Source organism: Podarcis muralis, chromosome 5 (assembly GCF_964188315.1).
Source record: "Podarcis muralis chromosome 5, rPodMur119.hap1.1, whole genome shotgun sequence".
In the NCBI taxonomy this organism is placed as follows: Eukaryota; Metazoa; Chordata; class Lepidosauria; order Squamata; family Lacertidae; genus Podarcis; species Podarcis muralis.
In genome coordinates, this window is record NC_135659.1 from 57,290,172 (window position 1) to 57,307,756 (window position 17,585).

At 44.6% G+C, this 17,585-nt stretch overlaps 1 protein-coding gene across 6 annotated transcripts in view; it reads left to right on the forward strand.

Annotated features, from left to right (window-relative positions):
- The window catches only part of PACSIN1 (protein kinase C and casein kinase substrate in neurons 1), a 72,093-nt gene that overhangs the window by 46,614 nt on the left and 7,894 nt on the right, over positions 1 to 17,585 (forward strand). For 3 of the 6 annotated variants that reach the window (XM_028734080.2, XM_028734081.2, XM_028734078.2), the window contains 7 exons: positions 6,988 to 7,108; positions 8,426 to 8,582; positions 10,276 to 10,511; positions 11,267 to 11,422; positions 12,627 to 12,802; positions 16,648 to 16,771; positions 17,423 to 17,553. In XM_028734080.2, the coding sequence (XP_028589913.2) occupies positions 7,046 to 7,108; positions 8,426 to 8,582; positions 10,276 to 10,511; positions 11,267 to 11,422; positions 12,627 to 12,802; positions 16,648 to 16,771; positions 17,423 to 17,553 (1,043 nt within the window). In that variant the 5' untranslated portion in view covers positions 6,988 to 7,045. Of the gene's footprint in view, positions 1 to 6,013; positions 6,084 to 6,987; positions 7,109 to 8,425; positions 8,583 to 10,275; positions 10,512 to 11,266; positions 11,423 to 12,626; positions 12,803 to 16,647; positions 16,772 to 17,422; positions 17,554 to 17,585 lie in introns of all 6 variants that reach the window. The other 3 variants (XM_077928894.1, XM_028734079.2, XM_028734082.2) reach the window with 2 other exon arrangements.

The window sequence follows — 17,585 nt, forward strand, 5'->3', positions numbered from 1 at the left end:
AGTTGTCAGATAAGCCCACACGAGCCCATCATTGATGGAGGGGCCCACCAGGCCTTATTTTGCCCAGGGCTTAGTCAAACCTGGAGCTGGACCACTTTTTTTTTTCCAAAACAGCCAGGTCCTTTCAGTAGTCTGGCTCAAGCAATGCACTAATTGGCAAATGAGATAAAAAAAGCTGCAAGCTGTTAAGTGATTCAGCCTATTTATATCCTTCCAGAAATAAAACAAAACCTTCTACCTCAAGATCCTTTCACATATGTACAGTCTCACGAGTCATGAAATGAATTTGTTTCATGACTCAAGAGATGTGAAACAATCCTATTTCATGTGTTGTGAGAGTTTACATATGTGGTAGGATTGCTGAGTAGGAGGTCAGTGGGTCTGTATTATAAACCTGTGCATTGTCTTCTGGATCTGCAGCACTCCTCCCCACATAGTCCAGCAGATGTTCAGGATAGCAGTTCAACTCCTGGCACAGGGAAAGGGCAGAGCCAACCACTGTCATACGAGCTTGAATGGTTGGTTTTATGAGCCCTGAAATACATGGCATGTTGAATGGTACCTATTACTTATCAAAGATTAATTCGCAATGGACATTAAGATTCAATGACAGCTTCCACAAGGTCCTAATGACAACTAATGACAGGAATGGACACAAACTGCCTACAAATAAAATCATCAGTTAATAAATCATCTTCAAGATTAGCAAAGAGAATAGATCTTCATATATTGATATTGAGGTTGCTCCTCTTCATTCTCTTCCCACTAAATACTTTCTTACAGACATTTTTACTTCAGGTTCACCCATCCTACATTGACTGTCACCCAGTGCTGGTAGTCTTGGTTTGAAGGTCCTGCTTTTCCAAATCACTCCCTTCAGCCGCTGTGATGGGACTCCACTGGAATCAAAGTTGATTGCCAAGGTTGTGATGTACAGTCCACCACTCTAGGACCATTGAGAAGATATTTGATACCCTTAGTTCAGGGTATCAACCAGGTCCCTGCCAGGTGCTTTAGATTAAAACTCATCTCAGCCCAGCTATCATAACTAATATTCAGGGATAATGGGAATTGTGGAATCTCCATTTCTCTCTCTATCCTTCGCTTCAATCAATCAGTCTATTACAGTCAATGACCTGTATTTTCATTCTTGTCATCTCTGTATCCCCTATTGTTGTCCGACTCTTCCTTCACCTCTGATTCCTCCTGTTTCCTTACTTGCCATGAAATTTTCTTGCTCAACACATGCAGCTCATGAGCAGCTTTCAAGGGCTGGTAAAATGTAATGTAATGTAATGTAATGGCCTTCATGTTTTTCTTATGCCTGTTCAGAATCCTGATATGCTGATGCTTTGGTACCATCTTTGAGGCTTTATTCTTTTTCATTGCATGATCTCACCAATCAAGAATCATGTAATGAACATCACAGTTCCACATAATGAATCAGATGACATTCTTTGTTCTAATTGCAGTTGTGGGTTGGACATTGTACTGGGGTTTCCTAGGTACTGGTAATTTTGTTCCCTACTAATGTTTCCTAGCAAGAGTTTGGCCCTGATCCAGCTCTAGTTGTATGTAGCTAAGCATGAATGGTTGGGGATGTGCATTTGCATGCAAAATGAAATGCTCATCCCATTGAAAAGAGTGCCATATGCATTGATTCCCTCTGTGGTTTGACGTATATTTAGATGTCCATCTTCATTGCGTTAACTTTTGGTTGGATTCGCATTCAGTTGAGCATCCAAATACGCATTCCTCCCATGGGAGTAGCCAGGATTTTTGTTAGGAAGGGACAGGCCTTTTGTTATGGGGGGGGCAGCTGCCTTCCTTGCCCCCCCCCTGGCTGTGCCTGTGATTCCTCCCACATTCTGCCCCAACTATTGAATGTAGGTGCAATTAGGTTGGGAGAGGAAGAATTTGCCCAGGTGCCTTGGCAACAGAAATGTCTCCCTCCCCCCTCCGCACAACTCCTACAACCTTGCAAAACTGAGGGAGCACATTTCACAGCAGACCAAAACATGTTCCCACTCTCGTGTTTTGGCCTCAGCACTATCTTATACAGAGCATGCCTGTAGAATACGAGTAGCCATTTTCAGTCAAAGGTGGGAGTAGGGACGGCATCTGGCTGTGATGATACATGCTGCAATTGTCATCCTCCACCAGGTGACAGCTGAGGCAGGTGGATAAACAGAATCCCAAAATGGGGAATGAACATGTTCACAGAGTACAGATGGTGTCATGCTGTGTATGTGTAGGGTAGTGGGCATTAGCAGCATGTGGCTGGTATAAATTTAGCCTGTGGCAGCCAGCAATTACAGAGGGGCTGGGAAATTAAACTATTTTTTCTTTAGGAGACTTAAATTTCCTGAATAGAAGAGGGGAAGGGGAAGGGTGGAAAATCAGAAGCTCTGCCGTGTGTGTTTGTGTACTGTGTATGTTTTCCTGTGTGTGCATAGCGCATAGCGTTTTTGTGCGCTCTGGTTTATGTCACGGTGTTACGTTGTTCCAGAAGCGGTTTAGTCATGCTGGCCACATGACCCGGAAAGCTTTCTGTCAACAAATTCTGGCTCCCTGAAAGTGAGATGAACGCCGCAACCCCATAGTCGTCTTTGACTGGACTTAATCATCCAGGTGTCCTTTACCTTTTTACCTTTACCTTATGTGTGCATAGCAGAGCATGGTGTAATGGTACAGATATGCTGCTATTTCCATGTTTGTATTTCAAAACCACAGGGAGGTAATTCCGTAATTTTTGCAGCGATGCTATTAATACCTTTCATTTCTTAGCAAACCTTTCGAATTCTGATTCTGCTAATAAGAAAGTGTGTAGATCTGTGTGGATCCTCAGGAGTCATGTAACACTTCTCACATGAGCAAACCTATCATGTGCTGTCCTGGTTTTATTTATAGTTAATGAGGCTTCACTGGTCTATGTGATAGCATGTATATTTTTCTATGTGGTTGTTAATGCGTCTTTGTATGCACACATGTTGTGGAATATATATCTCTGTGAGATGCCACACCTTGCAATGCTTGCTGAGTTTACACCCCAGCTGTGCATATTGCTTTGTTTGTTTATTACTTTGAACCCAGCTGGGCTCTGGGAGCTACAGCTGCCTCAATATGTTCTACATTGCTATGTGTGCATGTGCTGCAGTGTCAGTTGCTGGTGTTTACATGTGCAGGCTTGCATTGCCAAGTAAGTCTCACTCTCTGTGCACTTACACACAAAGCTATGGCCCTGTGTCAACATGCAAGGGACACCGGGAGACGTTTATTTATAAGACAAGCTTGGATTGGTAGGTTCCTGAGTTATATCACTAAATCCCTTCCAGGCACTGTTAGTTCCACTGCAGTGAGCTCTTAAAGCCAGCCTTTGCAACAAGCTCAGAAGCTCCTGTAACCATTTCAGCACAGAACCCAGAAGGCTGGAGCCTTATGCCGGCCAGATCTGCCAAATGAAAGGCCCTCCCTCCCTCCCTCCACCCCACCCCACCCCCAAGAAAATAAATAGTGCTCCTGCTGCAAATATAAAGTAATAGTGCTTTGCATTAATGGATGATATTCCTTGCCAGCTCAGAGTATTTGTCATTACCTATTTGGTCAAGAGGTGCTGCATTTATTGAACCAAATAAATGGCTCAATAAATGGACCCTTCATCACCTGCATAGTACCTTAGGATTGTTCCCAAGAATGCAGTCGGCAGTCAGTGTTACAGGCTGATTGCCCCTGCTCTAGAATCTGCATGGGTTGGCATTTCCTTTCCAAGCACTGCTTCTGTCCAATATAGCCCTCACTTTTTCAGCCAGGATCTCTGCCTGTGCTGTTTTGCCATTTCTAAAGAGGCTCATGAAAAAAAGTTGATTTCTGGGTTGAACAGAATGATTTAAGCAACCATCACATTCCTTCAGAAAGAGGCTTCACTTGCCTTTAAAAAAAGTATCTTGTTCCACATTTTCAGGTGAAATAATGGAGACATGGAGTTGTTTCACCACACACAGGGAGAACTATCACCGTCTCTGATACATCATATGGCCTCTTTAGCCTGATACAGCTTTCAGGAAGTGGTTTTAATGGACATAGTAAGCACTGTTCTTGAACATGTTATGGCATTTGTCCAGACCGATTCCTTGAGGAAAATCTATACCCCCAAAATTAACTGAGAATGTCTTAATCACAACAAAAATAATTGTGCTAATCTAGACTCAAATGATGTCTGCAAAGTATTTCGTATAAACATTAACACAAACAGTAATTAGACCCTGCAGAGGTCAGGGATTCTGTAAGTTTCAGAGCTATGCAGAAGACATTTTTAGCAATTGTAGCTGCCCTGCTACAGTTTTGCAAGAATTAGGAACCTCCAGACTGTCACCATTTTCCAGTAAAGATTCAGGTGCACACCGGAACATTAGGTTTGTGCAGTTAAAGTAGATTAAAGCACCCTCTTGCCCTAGGGCCACAAATCCACAAAAGGGACATTTTACTGTTAGGAAAATAATGGGGGAAACATTGAAAAGTGTGGGAATGAATTGTTAACAGGAATATGTGTAAACAGGAGTAAAGTAAAGGTAAAGGGACCCCTGACCATTAGGTCCAGTCATGGCCGACTCTGGGATTGCGGCGCTCATCTCGCTTTATTGGCCGAGGGAGCCGGCGTACAGCTTCCGGGTCATGTGGCCAGCATGACTAAGCCGCTTCTGGCGAACCAGAACAGCACACGGAAACGCCGTTTACCTTCCCGCCGGAGCGTTACCTATTTATCTACTTGCACTTTGATGTGCTTTCAAACTGCTCGGTTGGCAGGAGCAGGGACCGAGCAACAGGAGCTTACCCCGTCGCGGGGATTCGAACCGCCAACCTTCTGATCGGCAAGTCCTAGGCTCTGTGGTTTAACCCACAGCGCCATCCACGTCCCTAATGTAAACAAGAATATCTGTAAATAAATCGAGGTGAATGCACATTGTCATATAAGCACTCCATAAACAATCCAGACTGGACATAGGCTATCCACGGCATAAGATTTGTACAGGGGCACAAAGAAGGCATCTGCTAAAATACCTTCTTCTGCCCAAAGATTCAAACTGTAGAAGACTTGCCCATCTATTTAAACCTGGCCATCCTACACACAGGTGAGCTGGGGTCACTGACTGAGAAACCTCCCTTCCCATGCCAGCCCTCTCTTTCTCTCTCTCCGCTTGTGTACGTATGTATGTTTTACAACAACAAAAGAACAAAGTTATTTACAAAAGGCACCATTATTATATGTCCAAATTTCATGCATTGGCAAAGGCAGAGAGTTAGATGTAACCTTTTCAATAAAAGAGATAACAGCACTCTACTCCTTTGGATGATGCCGAAGGGTTAAGTAGCTTGGCCTTTTCACATTTCTCTGAAGATCAGTACAGATTAAGTTGAAATGTATCTAGAGAAGCCTTCCCCATTGTGGTGCCTTCCTGATTATTTGGACTGCAACTCCCACCAGCCCCAGTCTGCATGGAAAACTCCACAATGGGGAAGGCTGCTGTAGAGGTTGTTTCCCATTAACCCCACCACCCGACATGGAACAGAACAGACCATCCTACTTTAGAGAAGGCAAGAAGACATGCATCAATAAATCTTGGTCATGGTATGATCCCCATCCTAAGCATAGCATTCCCTTTTTGAAGGTGTTTTGCCTTACCGTGTGAGCTGATAGTGGTTCATTCTTGACTGACAGCAGACACATCATTCCTGATGTTGTATAATGTACCCTTAGACTTGAGCAGGGCTTTGAAGAGTGATGTTTTTATGAAGTCTATAGAATAGACAGGAATAGATGTGTCCTAATAAGATGGGAATGTGATGGGGGGAGGGTCCAATCTATCTAAGCTGTGGTGTACATTATCTCCCCCAACCATTTCTCTCTCTCCCTCTGTGTGTGTGGTTTTTTTAAAAAAAACGAGGACTGGAGAAGATGCTTTCCAATTCCAAACACTTTCTGCCTGAATTTAATTCCTCTCTGGATTTATTGCAGGCAGAGGGGCAGAGAAGGCAGACTGGGATTGCGAAGGGAAAGGCAGACAGAACTGAGACACAGCAGAAGGGTAGGGCATGCTTTGGTTTCCTAAGGGAGCAATGGAAGTACTGTACTGTATCCTTGTATTCCCAGCTTCTTCATTTCCACTAAGCCCCTTCTTGTCCATCATGCATCCCTGAGCAGCCCCCATTGTTTGCTTGAGAGATGGGCAAGGGACACTTAATATCTGTGACCATCTGTTCATGTGAGCATTTATGTTGACAGTAAGTGCCAGCCACATGGGAGGCCTTCCATAGCAGCCACCTCACAGAGCTTGTTTGCAGAGTCACTGACCTAGCCTGGGATGGCAACATTTTAATAGGCTGTAGTAAATTCAAAGAGCCACAAAATGACCAATGGCTCTTGCCTTGCCATCTCCAGCAAGCTTCATAATTTGTATCCTGGGAGGACGGGAAGGGTACTGAAGTAATAATTATCCTGAGCATAGGAAAAGAGAATATAGCCTTGTTTACTTCCGTAGGCTGCTGCATGGGACAGAAACATCACTGGGATCAGCTTGTCAAACTTCTGCATATTCTGTGTTGCATTGCTATTAGCGCAGATAAAGAGAGGGAGCTCCTATCTGCTTCAAATGCTGTGTGTTGTGGGTCTGGTATTTGTTTATTTGCAATTTGGCAATGCTACTAATAATTCAAGGAAATGGGTACATTGTATCTTGAAGGATGAGCCTTGAAGGATGGAGGGCTGCAGGAATGTTAATTTTGCTCTAACAAGAAGCCATTTTTTTCTGCAAAGAAACCCTGAAATGTAGTGCTTATCGAGGACAAGACCTGGAATGGCTTCCACACCTGGAATTGAAGGCGTGGGTGCCATCTTGCTCTTTGCCTCAGGTGGCAACATGTCTTGGGCCAGCCATGGTTCCTTTCAAAGTTTGCATGATCTTTCTCCTCATCTTTTCTTATCCCTTGCAGTGCATGAGGTCTGCAGAGTGGCTGAACATTTTGCCATAAACCCCAAGGGCCACAAACCATGTCAGGCTCCTATGATGAGTCTGCGGCATCTGCTGAGGAAATAACTGACAGTTTCTGGGAGGTAAGAGTCCCCTCGGCACAAACCACATACGTCTCTTCTGAAGAAACACTGGCTGAAGAGGGAGGCAGCATAAAACAGCCCCTCCAAGGTCCAACCAAAGCTTCTCTGTTGGCCTCATGCAAATGAGATTTCTGGTTGGTGGCCCTGGCTGACTCTTGAACCCAAGGTTCTAGAGAAGGGAAGTCATGCATTGCCATAGGCTTTCAACAGCAGTGCAATGGATTTTGCAGAAAGAAAGGGTAGAAGATGGAGAGAACCTTCTGGAAAAAAGCAGTGTTGATCATACATAGTTTGGTCTTCTAATGCTTTTCCTTCTAGAAGATGTTGTCCCCGCAACTCAGGCACCTTCTTAATACTTAATTTCTAAAGCAAAAGTTTCCAGAGCTCATGAGCTTCTGGGAGTCATCCTTCTACCCTGGAATCTCTGCCTTCTAAACCTTATAATCTAGCTAGTTGTGGTTACTCACTGGTTAAAAAGGGGCACATTTTGCTGACATGGCTGGCACCTGCAGAATGGGCCCCTTATTCTGCATGGGTGGGGGGGGGTTGCAGTCAAAGGGGACAAAAGTGACCTTTCTAGTTGTATTAATGTGAGAGCAATTAGTGATCTGATGGAATAGGATCATCCATCTGACCAGTCCAGGAAGTTTTGCCCTCACCTTCAGTCAGCTTTGCTTGTCTTCAGTAGAGTAAATCTAATTAGCTAGCTAGCACTGTGCCATCATCACACTCTCTACATGACCCATGATTCACTGATATCATGTAGGGCAGCAGTGAGGAACATCTGGCCCACAGACCTATTTGGACTTCTCCATTTGGCCAAACCAGGCCATTTTGGCCAAGCCATACCCTCCTGACATCAGGTGTAGGGTAGGTAAAGATGCAGCTGGGGCAAAGGAGTTTTTCAGACAGTGCTGATCAGCAGGTTGGCAACATGCACATTGCAAAGCCCCATGCACATTGCTTTTCAAGCACAGACAACCAGCTGATTGTTGGTGCTTGCAAAAGGTCAGTGCACTGCACTTTGCAAGCAGTGATCCGCTGACTTGCATGGCACTGTATGTGGCTCCTTGCAAGCCCCCAAAAGCAGCTGATCATGGGGACTGCAAAGAGCTGTACAGGGTGCTGTACTAGCATAAACAATTATCGGATTAGCCCCACCCACATGTCAAACTTGTGGCTCATGTTGGGTTGGAGAGATAAGAATCTGATATTCTTTTTGCTCTCCTGGTTGCTCAGAGCCAGGCTGGTCTCCAGGACTATCTCTGGGACTACAGCTAGTCACTCTGACCATGCAGCTGTTCATGTGTCTGGCAGGTAGGGAACTACAAACGGACGGTGAAACGGATTGATGATGGTTATCGGCTGTGCAATGACCTGATGAACTGTGTCCATGAGCGGGCCAAGATTGAGAAGGCATATTCCCAGCAGCTGGTTGATTGGTCCAAACGGTGGAGGCAGCTAATAGAGAAAGGTATTTCTCCTCCATACTGGGGTGGGGCAGAATGGGGAGAGCAGATGGGAAATGGAAAAGACAGGAACAGCAATTTGCAAGGTGGCATCAGTCCTTCCTCCCCACCCTCTGTGTAATGTAGAGGAATAATGTTTCCCCAGGAATTATTTTAGATTAATTATTTTCATCTAATGGTAAAAGCTATGCTGGGGCTCTGTGAACAAGTTGCTGCTGCATGGGCCTTCCCAGACTATTAGTTGTTTATTCAGAAATTTATTGTTTCCAAGTACACATTTGGCCCAAGAAGCTTTCAGTAAGCAGATAAATTAGAATAATAATGCACAACAAAACCCAACATATTAAGTTATTCATAAAATGAGTCAGATCAGCTAAAACCTCATGAGCTTTGTAAACACAACAAGAGTTTTTAAAATCTCACTTCTTTCTTGCAGCCTGATGAAATGCATGTTTACAAAGATGCAAGCCCTACTGTGTCCAGCAGGACGTACTCCCAAATAAGTGTGCATACAATCACAGTCCATTGTTGATGCATATTAGTGCAGACCCAGTGCCAGCAGCAGCATGATACCCTGTTCTGTATAACTACAGGCAGCATGGAGAATAGCTTCTAAGTTGTGTCAGGATATAGTGGGCAAAATTAGACCTGATATGAGAGGTCAGTGATCAGGATCTCTCCTGGGTGCTTTTGGGCTGCTGTTTGTTTGTTTCAAGGTCAATAGTCCAATGCAACCTCTTTCAAGCCTGGAGGTGGTCTTGAACCTTTACTCAAGAGTAGACCTATTGAAATTGGTGAAAGTGAGTTGGTGAGTACCAATAATTTCAGAAGGTCTGCTTTCAGTAAAACTGAGTTGAATACTACCCTCCATAACTGACACTGGGGAAGTGGGTGGTTAACTCTCCTCTGGTACCAGTTCCCCAGTGGGGCTGTTGATTACACACAATGGAGAACACAAACTCCTGAGAAATTCTGGTTTTTGGGGTTTGGGTGGTATTCAATTAGTAGCCCTCCTTTGACAAAGGTATTGATCATTGAAACAGGAAGGGGGTGGGATTTGCTGCCTCCCTCTAGTGTAATCCACCCCCCCCCCAAAAAAAAAGAATTGCTCCAGACTGACCCTCCTACTCCTGTCTATTGGTCAAAAAAGAATAAGAGGGAATGTGTACTCCACTGCACAGCTTTCACAGAATTAAATAGAGAATAAAGAAAAATACATACAAAATGGTTTGGCAAATAAGATGGAGGGGTTGCCTTGCTGATAATGTGGGTGGGTCCCCTGCCTCAATAACTATCAACTGCAAAACTATTGCACAAGGAACAGTAGTCTGGAAATGCTCTAAAACAGGGATGGGAACCTGTGGCCTTCCACACATTGTTGCACTGAGACTTCCACCCTCCCTGACCATCGGCTATGCTATTTGGAGCGGATGGGGCTGTTGCTGAGTCCAGCGGCACCTGGAGGTCCACAGGTTTCTCATCTCCTGCTCTAAGAACTAGATATTATTCAAGTCTCTTGTCACTATGTACTTCTCAGTTCTCTGCCACAGTGTTCCAACCAGCAAAATGGCAAAGGTTAGAGTCCCTTAATGTATTGTGAGTGCATTGTGAGAGCGTGTAACCTGCAAGGGAGGAACAGGGTGTTATTTCAGGATGCCCAATGCTCACCCCAGCCTTGCTGGTGCTCTCGGTACATAGGCCCACAGTACGGCAGTTTGGAGAAAGCGTGGATGGCCATAATGACAGAGGCGGACAAGGTGAGCGAGCTGCATCAGGAAGTGAAGAATAGCTTGTTGAACGACGACTTCGAGAAGGTGAAGAACTGGCAGAAGGATGCCTTCCACAAACAGATCATGGGAGGCTTCAAGGAGGCCAAGGAAGCAGAGGATGGTTTTCGGAAAGCACAGAAACCCTGGGCCAAGAAGATGAAGGAGGTAGGAAGGGCTGGAGGAGGAGAGAAGGGCAGAGTGACTCATGAGGTCAATCATTTTATGGAGGAAAGGAACCCAACAGCTTCCTTGGGCTGTGACTGGGAGAGTATCCCCATCCCATTTTAGCCACAGAACCCTAACATGGGATGTGGGCAGGAGCCTGTTTTATCTTAAGAGAATCAAGTCATACCTGCAAGATAATATAAAGATCACAATGTGTGGCACAAAAAAGGATCATGTTGCATATGTATCCAGTGTCTGTAGAGCCCTACCTTCATGGTTTAGTTTATACTTTCATAGACCTAGATGGGTCTCAGTGTAGCTAAGGGACACACACACACACACACACACACACACACACACACACACACACCTGGGAAGTAAGAAGTATTTGCCAGTTCTCTAGTAATCTACATATAGCTGTAAACCACATAATTTGACTTTGTAACAAGAAATTGTAACAAGAAAACTCAAGTTTCTAGTCTTCATGCCTACAGAGAAAGCATTGCTATGTCCTTGTGCAGTTTACTACAGTAGCCAAATTGGGTTTCTAAGCACAGAGTTTGGATTTTTTGAAAGCATGGACAATGGGCTTTATGAAGGGGGTGGAGGACTTGTAATGGAGAGGAATTGTTTCAGGCAAAAGTGAGCACTTCTGGCCTCAATCTTACTGCAGCAGTTTCATAAGAAACAGGAGACAGGAATGTTGTACTGGGCCTCAGCAGTCACCCTTTCCTTCTTTTCTCAACTCAAACCAGCTGGAAACAGCCAAGAAAGCGTATCACCTGGCATGCAAAGAGGAGAAGCTCGCCATGACCCGAGAAGCCAACAGCAAAGCTGAGCAGTCCATCACTCCAGATCAGCAAAAGAAGCTGCAAGACAAAGTGGAAAAATGCAAGCAGGATGTGCAAAAGGTAGGAGTGACCACCAAGGATATAGACAAATTGACACACATGGAAATTTCTCCCTTTGAACATCTGAGAAACGCAACCATCTTCACATGTAGATAAAGGCGCAGACAAAAAAAAGTAACAGATGCACGCACAATGTTTTACAGTATGTGCATGCACACTCTTACACAAACATGAACAACCTTCTAATATATTCACTTCCTCATCCTTACACAAAAAGCCCTTTATCATCCTTGTCCCTCTGCATGCCTGCCCCCTCGTCTGTTGTGCTCACATCCATATTATCATTTTGTTTCTCTCATACAGCAGTTCAAATCATCCTCACATGCATCCACTCATGTACATCCTACCCATCTTTACACATGCACTCCTTTTCTTGGTCACATGATGGAGGTGTCATTGACGGAGCAGTGTGGAGTCATGCAATTCTGCTTTGGTCCCGCTTGCCGTTTTTCCTCCCTGGTCATCGACACTGCAACGTTCTCAGTAGCACCCAGGGATGGGGGAACCAGTAGAGTTGGGAAGAAGTCCATACTCCTACTTCCAATGTGCCTTGGCTTTGAGGAAAGCTTTACATTTGCTTTGGTCCTCTGTAGCTGGCTTACAAAATTTTCCCTTGCTAAGACAGGAGAAGCCTGCAGCAGTGGGCAAGATCATTGGCTTCTCTTCACCAACAATTCACTTCCTACCTCGCTGTTGCTTTTATGGCTCTAAGGCAGTGAAAAATAGTGTGGGCATGATATCTCCTGCCCTGTGCAGCATCTGCCAGTCTCTCTCCTGCCTCTCCCCACTGCTGTGAGGTGAATCTGGTGACCTACTTGCTGCTACACAGGAGCTGGAAAAATAATTCCTCCATAATGCCTTACTGCCCCAGAGCTGGTAATGCAGTTCTGGGCACTGGGCAGGATTCACCCCATCAACAGCTTTCCTTGCCTCTCCTTCTTGCTGTATCCCCTAAAATTGTCTCGGGGGAGTCCGGAGAACCACCAGAACAGCATGCAGGAGGAGAGGATGGGGGATTGTTCCATTGCTTCCTTAATATAAATAAATAATTTTTATTTATACCCCGTCCTTCCCGGTTCAGAAAACTGTTTAAGCACACTGAATATCCAGCCCAGAAAGTCTGCCTAGACAGGTCTTGCTGTGGGAACAGGGTGCCCTTTTCAGTAACTGGATCTTAATCTGAGTCCCCTTTTTGTGTCCACAGACCCAGGAGAAGTATGAAAAGGTGGTGGATGAGCTTAGTAAGTCTACCCCACAGTACATGGAAAGTATGGAGCAGGTCTTTGAGCAATGCCAGCAATTCGAAGAGAAGAGACTCATCTTCCTGAAGGAGGTGCTGTTGGACATCAAGCGGCACCTGAACCTGGCAGAGAACAACAGGTATCTTATTTCCCCTGGGTTGCGTCCAGGCAACCTGTTTATTGAGCATTCATCCTCATTTGCTTGCACAAGGTTTGCTGGGAGGTTAGACAGTGTTGGCTATTTATTGTGCATTCATTCTGATGTACTTGTGGAGAGATTATATGACATTGCAGCAAGCAATGGTCGCCCCACACTTTCCAGTGTGTTTTTCCGTCACTTTCCTTATACAAAAAGTCTGATATTGAGGGGGGAAACAGGTTTCTTGTGCAAGAGCATCAAATCAACTTTTAACTGGGTAACATGAATTTGCCAGAATGCAGTTGAATCCCACCTGAAAATAGCAGCAATCTGGAAGTACCCTGAAACTCTGAAACAGCCCTGAAAATGCCGCCATGATTTATGTGAAAGGGATAGTCCTTGAGTGAGCACTTGGAGCTTCTTCCCAGCCTTGTCAACTTCCCTTTCATTCAACTGTGCATCTGTATGGGTGCATCTCCTGCACCCAAATCAGCATTTTAGCATCGTATGGGAACTATGGGGAAAATTTCTCTTAAGAAAACACAACACACGAGAGTCACACACTGGCATTGCACCTTGGGCAGTCTGTACTGGCTCCACTTTCATCTCTGTTACCATACAGACTGTTCCATGACGAGATCAGTAGTTGCTGGGGTGGGGGAAGTTCTCATTTGCTAGCAGTCTCAAGCAGAGGCTAGTCAGCCATCTCTTGTAGATGCTGTAGCTCCTGCATCAAAGAAGCTGCTCAACATCAGGGATTAGAGCCCTTTGTGAAAGTAATGTTTGAAGCAGCTTACACTTCTCCTTTAAATAAATGGGTCTCTCTCTCACACACCCGCTTCTGTCTACCTGCTTACAGGAGAAGCTCAAACTGATTCAAACAGCACTTTTGCAAAGCACTTTTAGAGAGTTCCTGTGGTCCTATTTCAGACTCTGGAGGCTGAAACAGGAACATGGGACTGTCTTAAAGTCCCTTGAAAAAGGAGGCACGTAAAGGAGAAGGAGGCAGCTGTTTCAAACAGTGCTTTTGCAGGCTGAAATAGGAGCATGGAGGCTGCCTTTTGCAAAATAATTTTGCACACCGGTCTTTCTTTCTAGGTTTTTTATTTTTTTTTAATTCTCTAGATAATTACAGGTGTCCCACAGGCCTTACAATGTGAGACTCTCTAGAACACTGCCTGCAGTCAGCTGAAGTTGTGGAGTTGTTAAAGCAGGGAATGTTGGATTTTAAAAATGCCTGAAATGAAGCATTTAACTCTTAAAAACATTCGCTGCTGCTGTGCTTTAGCACACAAAAAATCTAGAGCTCTTAAATGTTCTGCATGCAGCATTTTGGAGAGCCTCAGTTCTTGAGGGCCTAGTGAAACAGAGATTTATAGGAAAGCAGAACAGAAAAACGCAGAAATAAGGTGACAGAGAAATGCAAGCCTTTGGAAGGACCCCAATCTGACTTGGGGAGGTTATTAATACTTCAACTTGAGGAGGGGGGAGGAGTCCCCTAAAAGAATAACCCCAATTCCCCTTGTTATTCAGCCTCCTCACAGAGCTGATGCACACCCCTGTCTAACACCAATCTCAACCTGCTGCACATGTAGATCCAGCCATAGAAGGAAGCTGAAGAGAGAAGTGTTGCCATTCTCATTAACAAGCTTCTAGTATATCTGTCAGGGCAGCAAGGGGACATTCAGTGGCAGAAGCAAATTAATTCACAATCCCCAAACAGCCAGTGCAATGTCTGAGCAGATGTGCGCTGTGTTAGCAGCAGCAGTGTTTATTTTTCAAGTACCAGAAGCATACCTGGTTGTTTTATACATATACACAAAATTTGAACTGAATAATTGTGGGGGAGATGGGTAATGTGTAATTTAGTAAATTCTCCATCCCAGTTGGGGAATATGTGTGTGTGTGTGAAAGAGATCTCATACTGCCTTTTTTTTTTTTTTTTTTTTTTTTTGAAACAAAAACATTTGATATAGTATAGATATTGTTTGGAGCTGAGGCCTCCAAGGCTGGGAGAGATGGCTCTCAGTATCCCAAAATCTGTAACCGCAGATGAGATGACAGTGAGTGTGTGTGTGTGTGTTACTGTGCAAGCTTGGAGCCTACCAAATGGTGGCTGTGGGTTTCAAATCTTGACAGCCACCCTAAACTAGGAGGAGGCCTACTGGAGCTCATAAAAACATCGGGATATTTTTCCTTTCAGAAATTATATACAGTGGTAGCTCGGTTTACGAACTTAATTCATTCTGGAGGTCTGTTCTTAAACTAAAACTGTTCTTAAATCGAGGCGCACTTAATGAGGCCTCCCGCCACCAGTGCCCTTCCACCGCTCGGATTCCATTCTTAGACCGAGGTGAAGTTCACAAACCGGGACACTACTTCCGGTTTTGCGGAGTTTGTAAACCTAATAGTTCTTAAACAGGGCTGTTCTTAAACCGAGGTACCACTGTATTAGCTAATGCAGCTCCCAGCAACAAGCTCCATAAGTTCTCCCTGCTGTAGGAGCTGTGGCTGGAAATTTAAGAGGGTTGAAAGCTTGAGCCAGTTTCTATGGATTGTCTAAATAATTTTCATAAGCGCAAAGTATGTTTCTATCTGCATCTTGTGGATAGATTGGTATATGTGAGGTGGTGGACAAAATGCCTATCATAAGACCACTGCAAGGAAATAGTTGGTTTGGATTGCACAATCCTGAAACTAATCGGAGTGCAAAAGGTCATAAATGTGTCAGAAGCTAAATTTATTGATTGATTGAAAAAACTTCTACACTGCTTAATAATTCAGAATTTTGAACCAGTACACAAAATTATAAAATCATATATGCAGTAATACAGTTTTCTCCATCTCCACAATGGCCAACATAATATACCAACCAATATCAATGATAATGATTATTATTGATTTATTATTTATACCCTGCCTATCCGGCTGGGTTTCCCCAGCTACTCTGGGTGGCTCCCAACATAATAATAATAATAATAATAATAATAATAATAATGTGATAAAACATCAAACATTAAAAACTTCCATGAACAGGGACAACTTGGGCGAACGGGAAAAGCTTCGGAATCTGCTGAAAACATATAGCAGTGATATGATACACCCAGAGGATAGCTCCTCAAAAACAGTAGGAATAAGCCCCAAATAAAGAAGGTATCCCAAATAAAAATGAGCCATCATTGCTTGAAAGTGAAGAACCTGAAAGCTGGATCACATGATCTCTCTGAAATTCCACAGAGGTATTCTGTGAAAAGGAAGGATTTCCCATTCCCTGATGTCCTTTTAGCTGCAAGGTAGAATGAAGGGACTGTGAGCAAATCATAGCTTAAAGCGACCCACTTTGATACCTTCCAGTAACTTCTCCATTCATTACTGATAAGGAAAATGGACTGACCTTAGAGACAGATATTTTACAATCTTGCTTAAGCAGCCAGATTTTTTGGTAAGGATGCTCAGACACCTCTATAATGAATCACAGATGGCATAACAGCAAAGTCACACTGCCATCCTCCTTGCACTTCAAAGCCAGTGCTGGTCCAATTTATGTGTGCTGCTTGCGCCCCCTTGTGCTTAATTAGAACAATCTGTGTGCTCAGATTTCCTTGGTTATAGATGATGAGCGCAAGAGGCTGCCTTAGCTCAACGTGGACTGCACTAGCTAGCAGCAACTCTCCAGGGTTTCACAGATAGAGAGGAGCCTTTCCTAGCCGTATCTTAAGATGCTAAGGATTGGACTTGGGAGCTTTTGTATGAAAAGCATGTGCAACAGCCCTTCCCCAGTCGCTGCTTTTGCCACATTACTCATGCCCAGTATTGTGTTTGCTTGTATGTCTGTTTGAAACAAGCAGTTATGCTAAGGTGTACCGTGAGCTGGAGCAGACCATCCGCGCAGCCGATGCACAAGAAGACCTACGGTGGTTCCGCAACACTAGTGGCCCAGGAATGCCCATGAACTGGCCTCAGGTAGAGGTAAGAAACTGTCCTCTTACGCCAAAGCCAGGGGTGGCTGCAATTCTGTAGCTCAGTATAATCTACACCAGGGTTTCCCAAACTTGGGTCTCTAGCTGTTTTTGGACTGCAATTCCCATCATCCCTGACCAGTGGTCCTGCTAGCTCGGGATGATGGGAGTTGTAGTCGAACAACAGCTGGAGACCCAAGTTTGAGAAACCTTGGTCTACACTGACTAGAAGAGTCTTTCTGGGATTTCAAACAGAGTTGTCTCCCATGCCTACCTGGAGATGCAGTTGATTGAATTTGGGACCTTCTGCATGCAAACAGGTTCTCTACCACTGTGACCCTTTGCTTTATGTCAGGTAGGCTGTAGCCTACAGATTCAACAGCTGCTAGCCTCAGTGGGTCTCTTGAGCTTTGATATTCAGAGAAGCAATTTGCCACTGAATGCTAGCTGCTGAGGAGCAAGAGCAGGAGAGGACTACTGCCTATGTGCCCTGTTTTTGGTGTTCCCAGAGGCACCCAGTGGGTCACTGTGGCAGAAAGGAAGGCAAGATGAAATAGGCCTTTGGTCTGATCCAGCAGGGCCCTTCTTATGATTAGAACTGGGGGTTAGGAGAGCAGTGCGACGCTGTTAAGAATTCAATGGTACATTTCCTTGGCTGCAGGAGTGGAACCCAGATGCAGCAGCACAACCAGTAGCAAGGAAAGAGAAACCTCCCAAAAAGAATGAAACAAGCAACGCATCCAATGCCAGTGGGGGTGCGGAGGCAGCAGCACAAGCTGGGGACCGCGGCAGGTGAGTATGCCAAGAATCCTGGGAACTGGAGG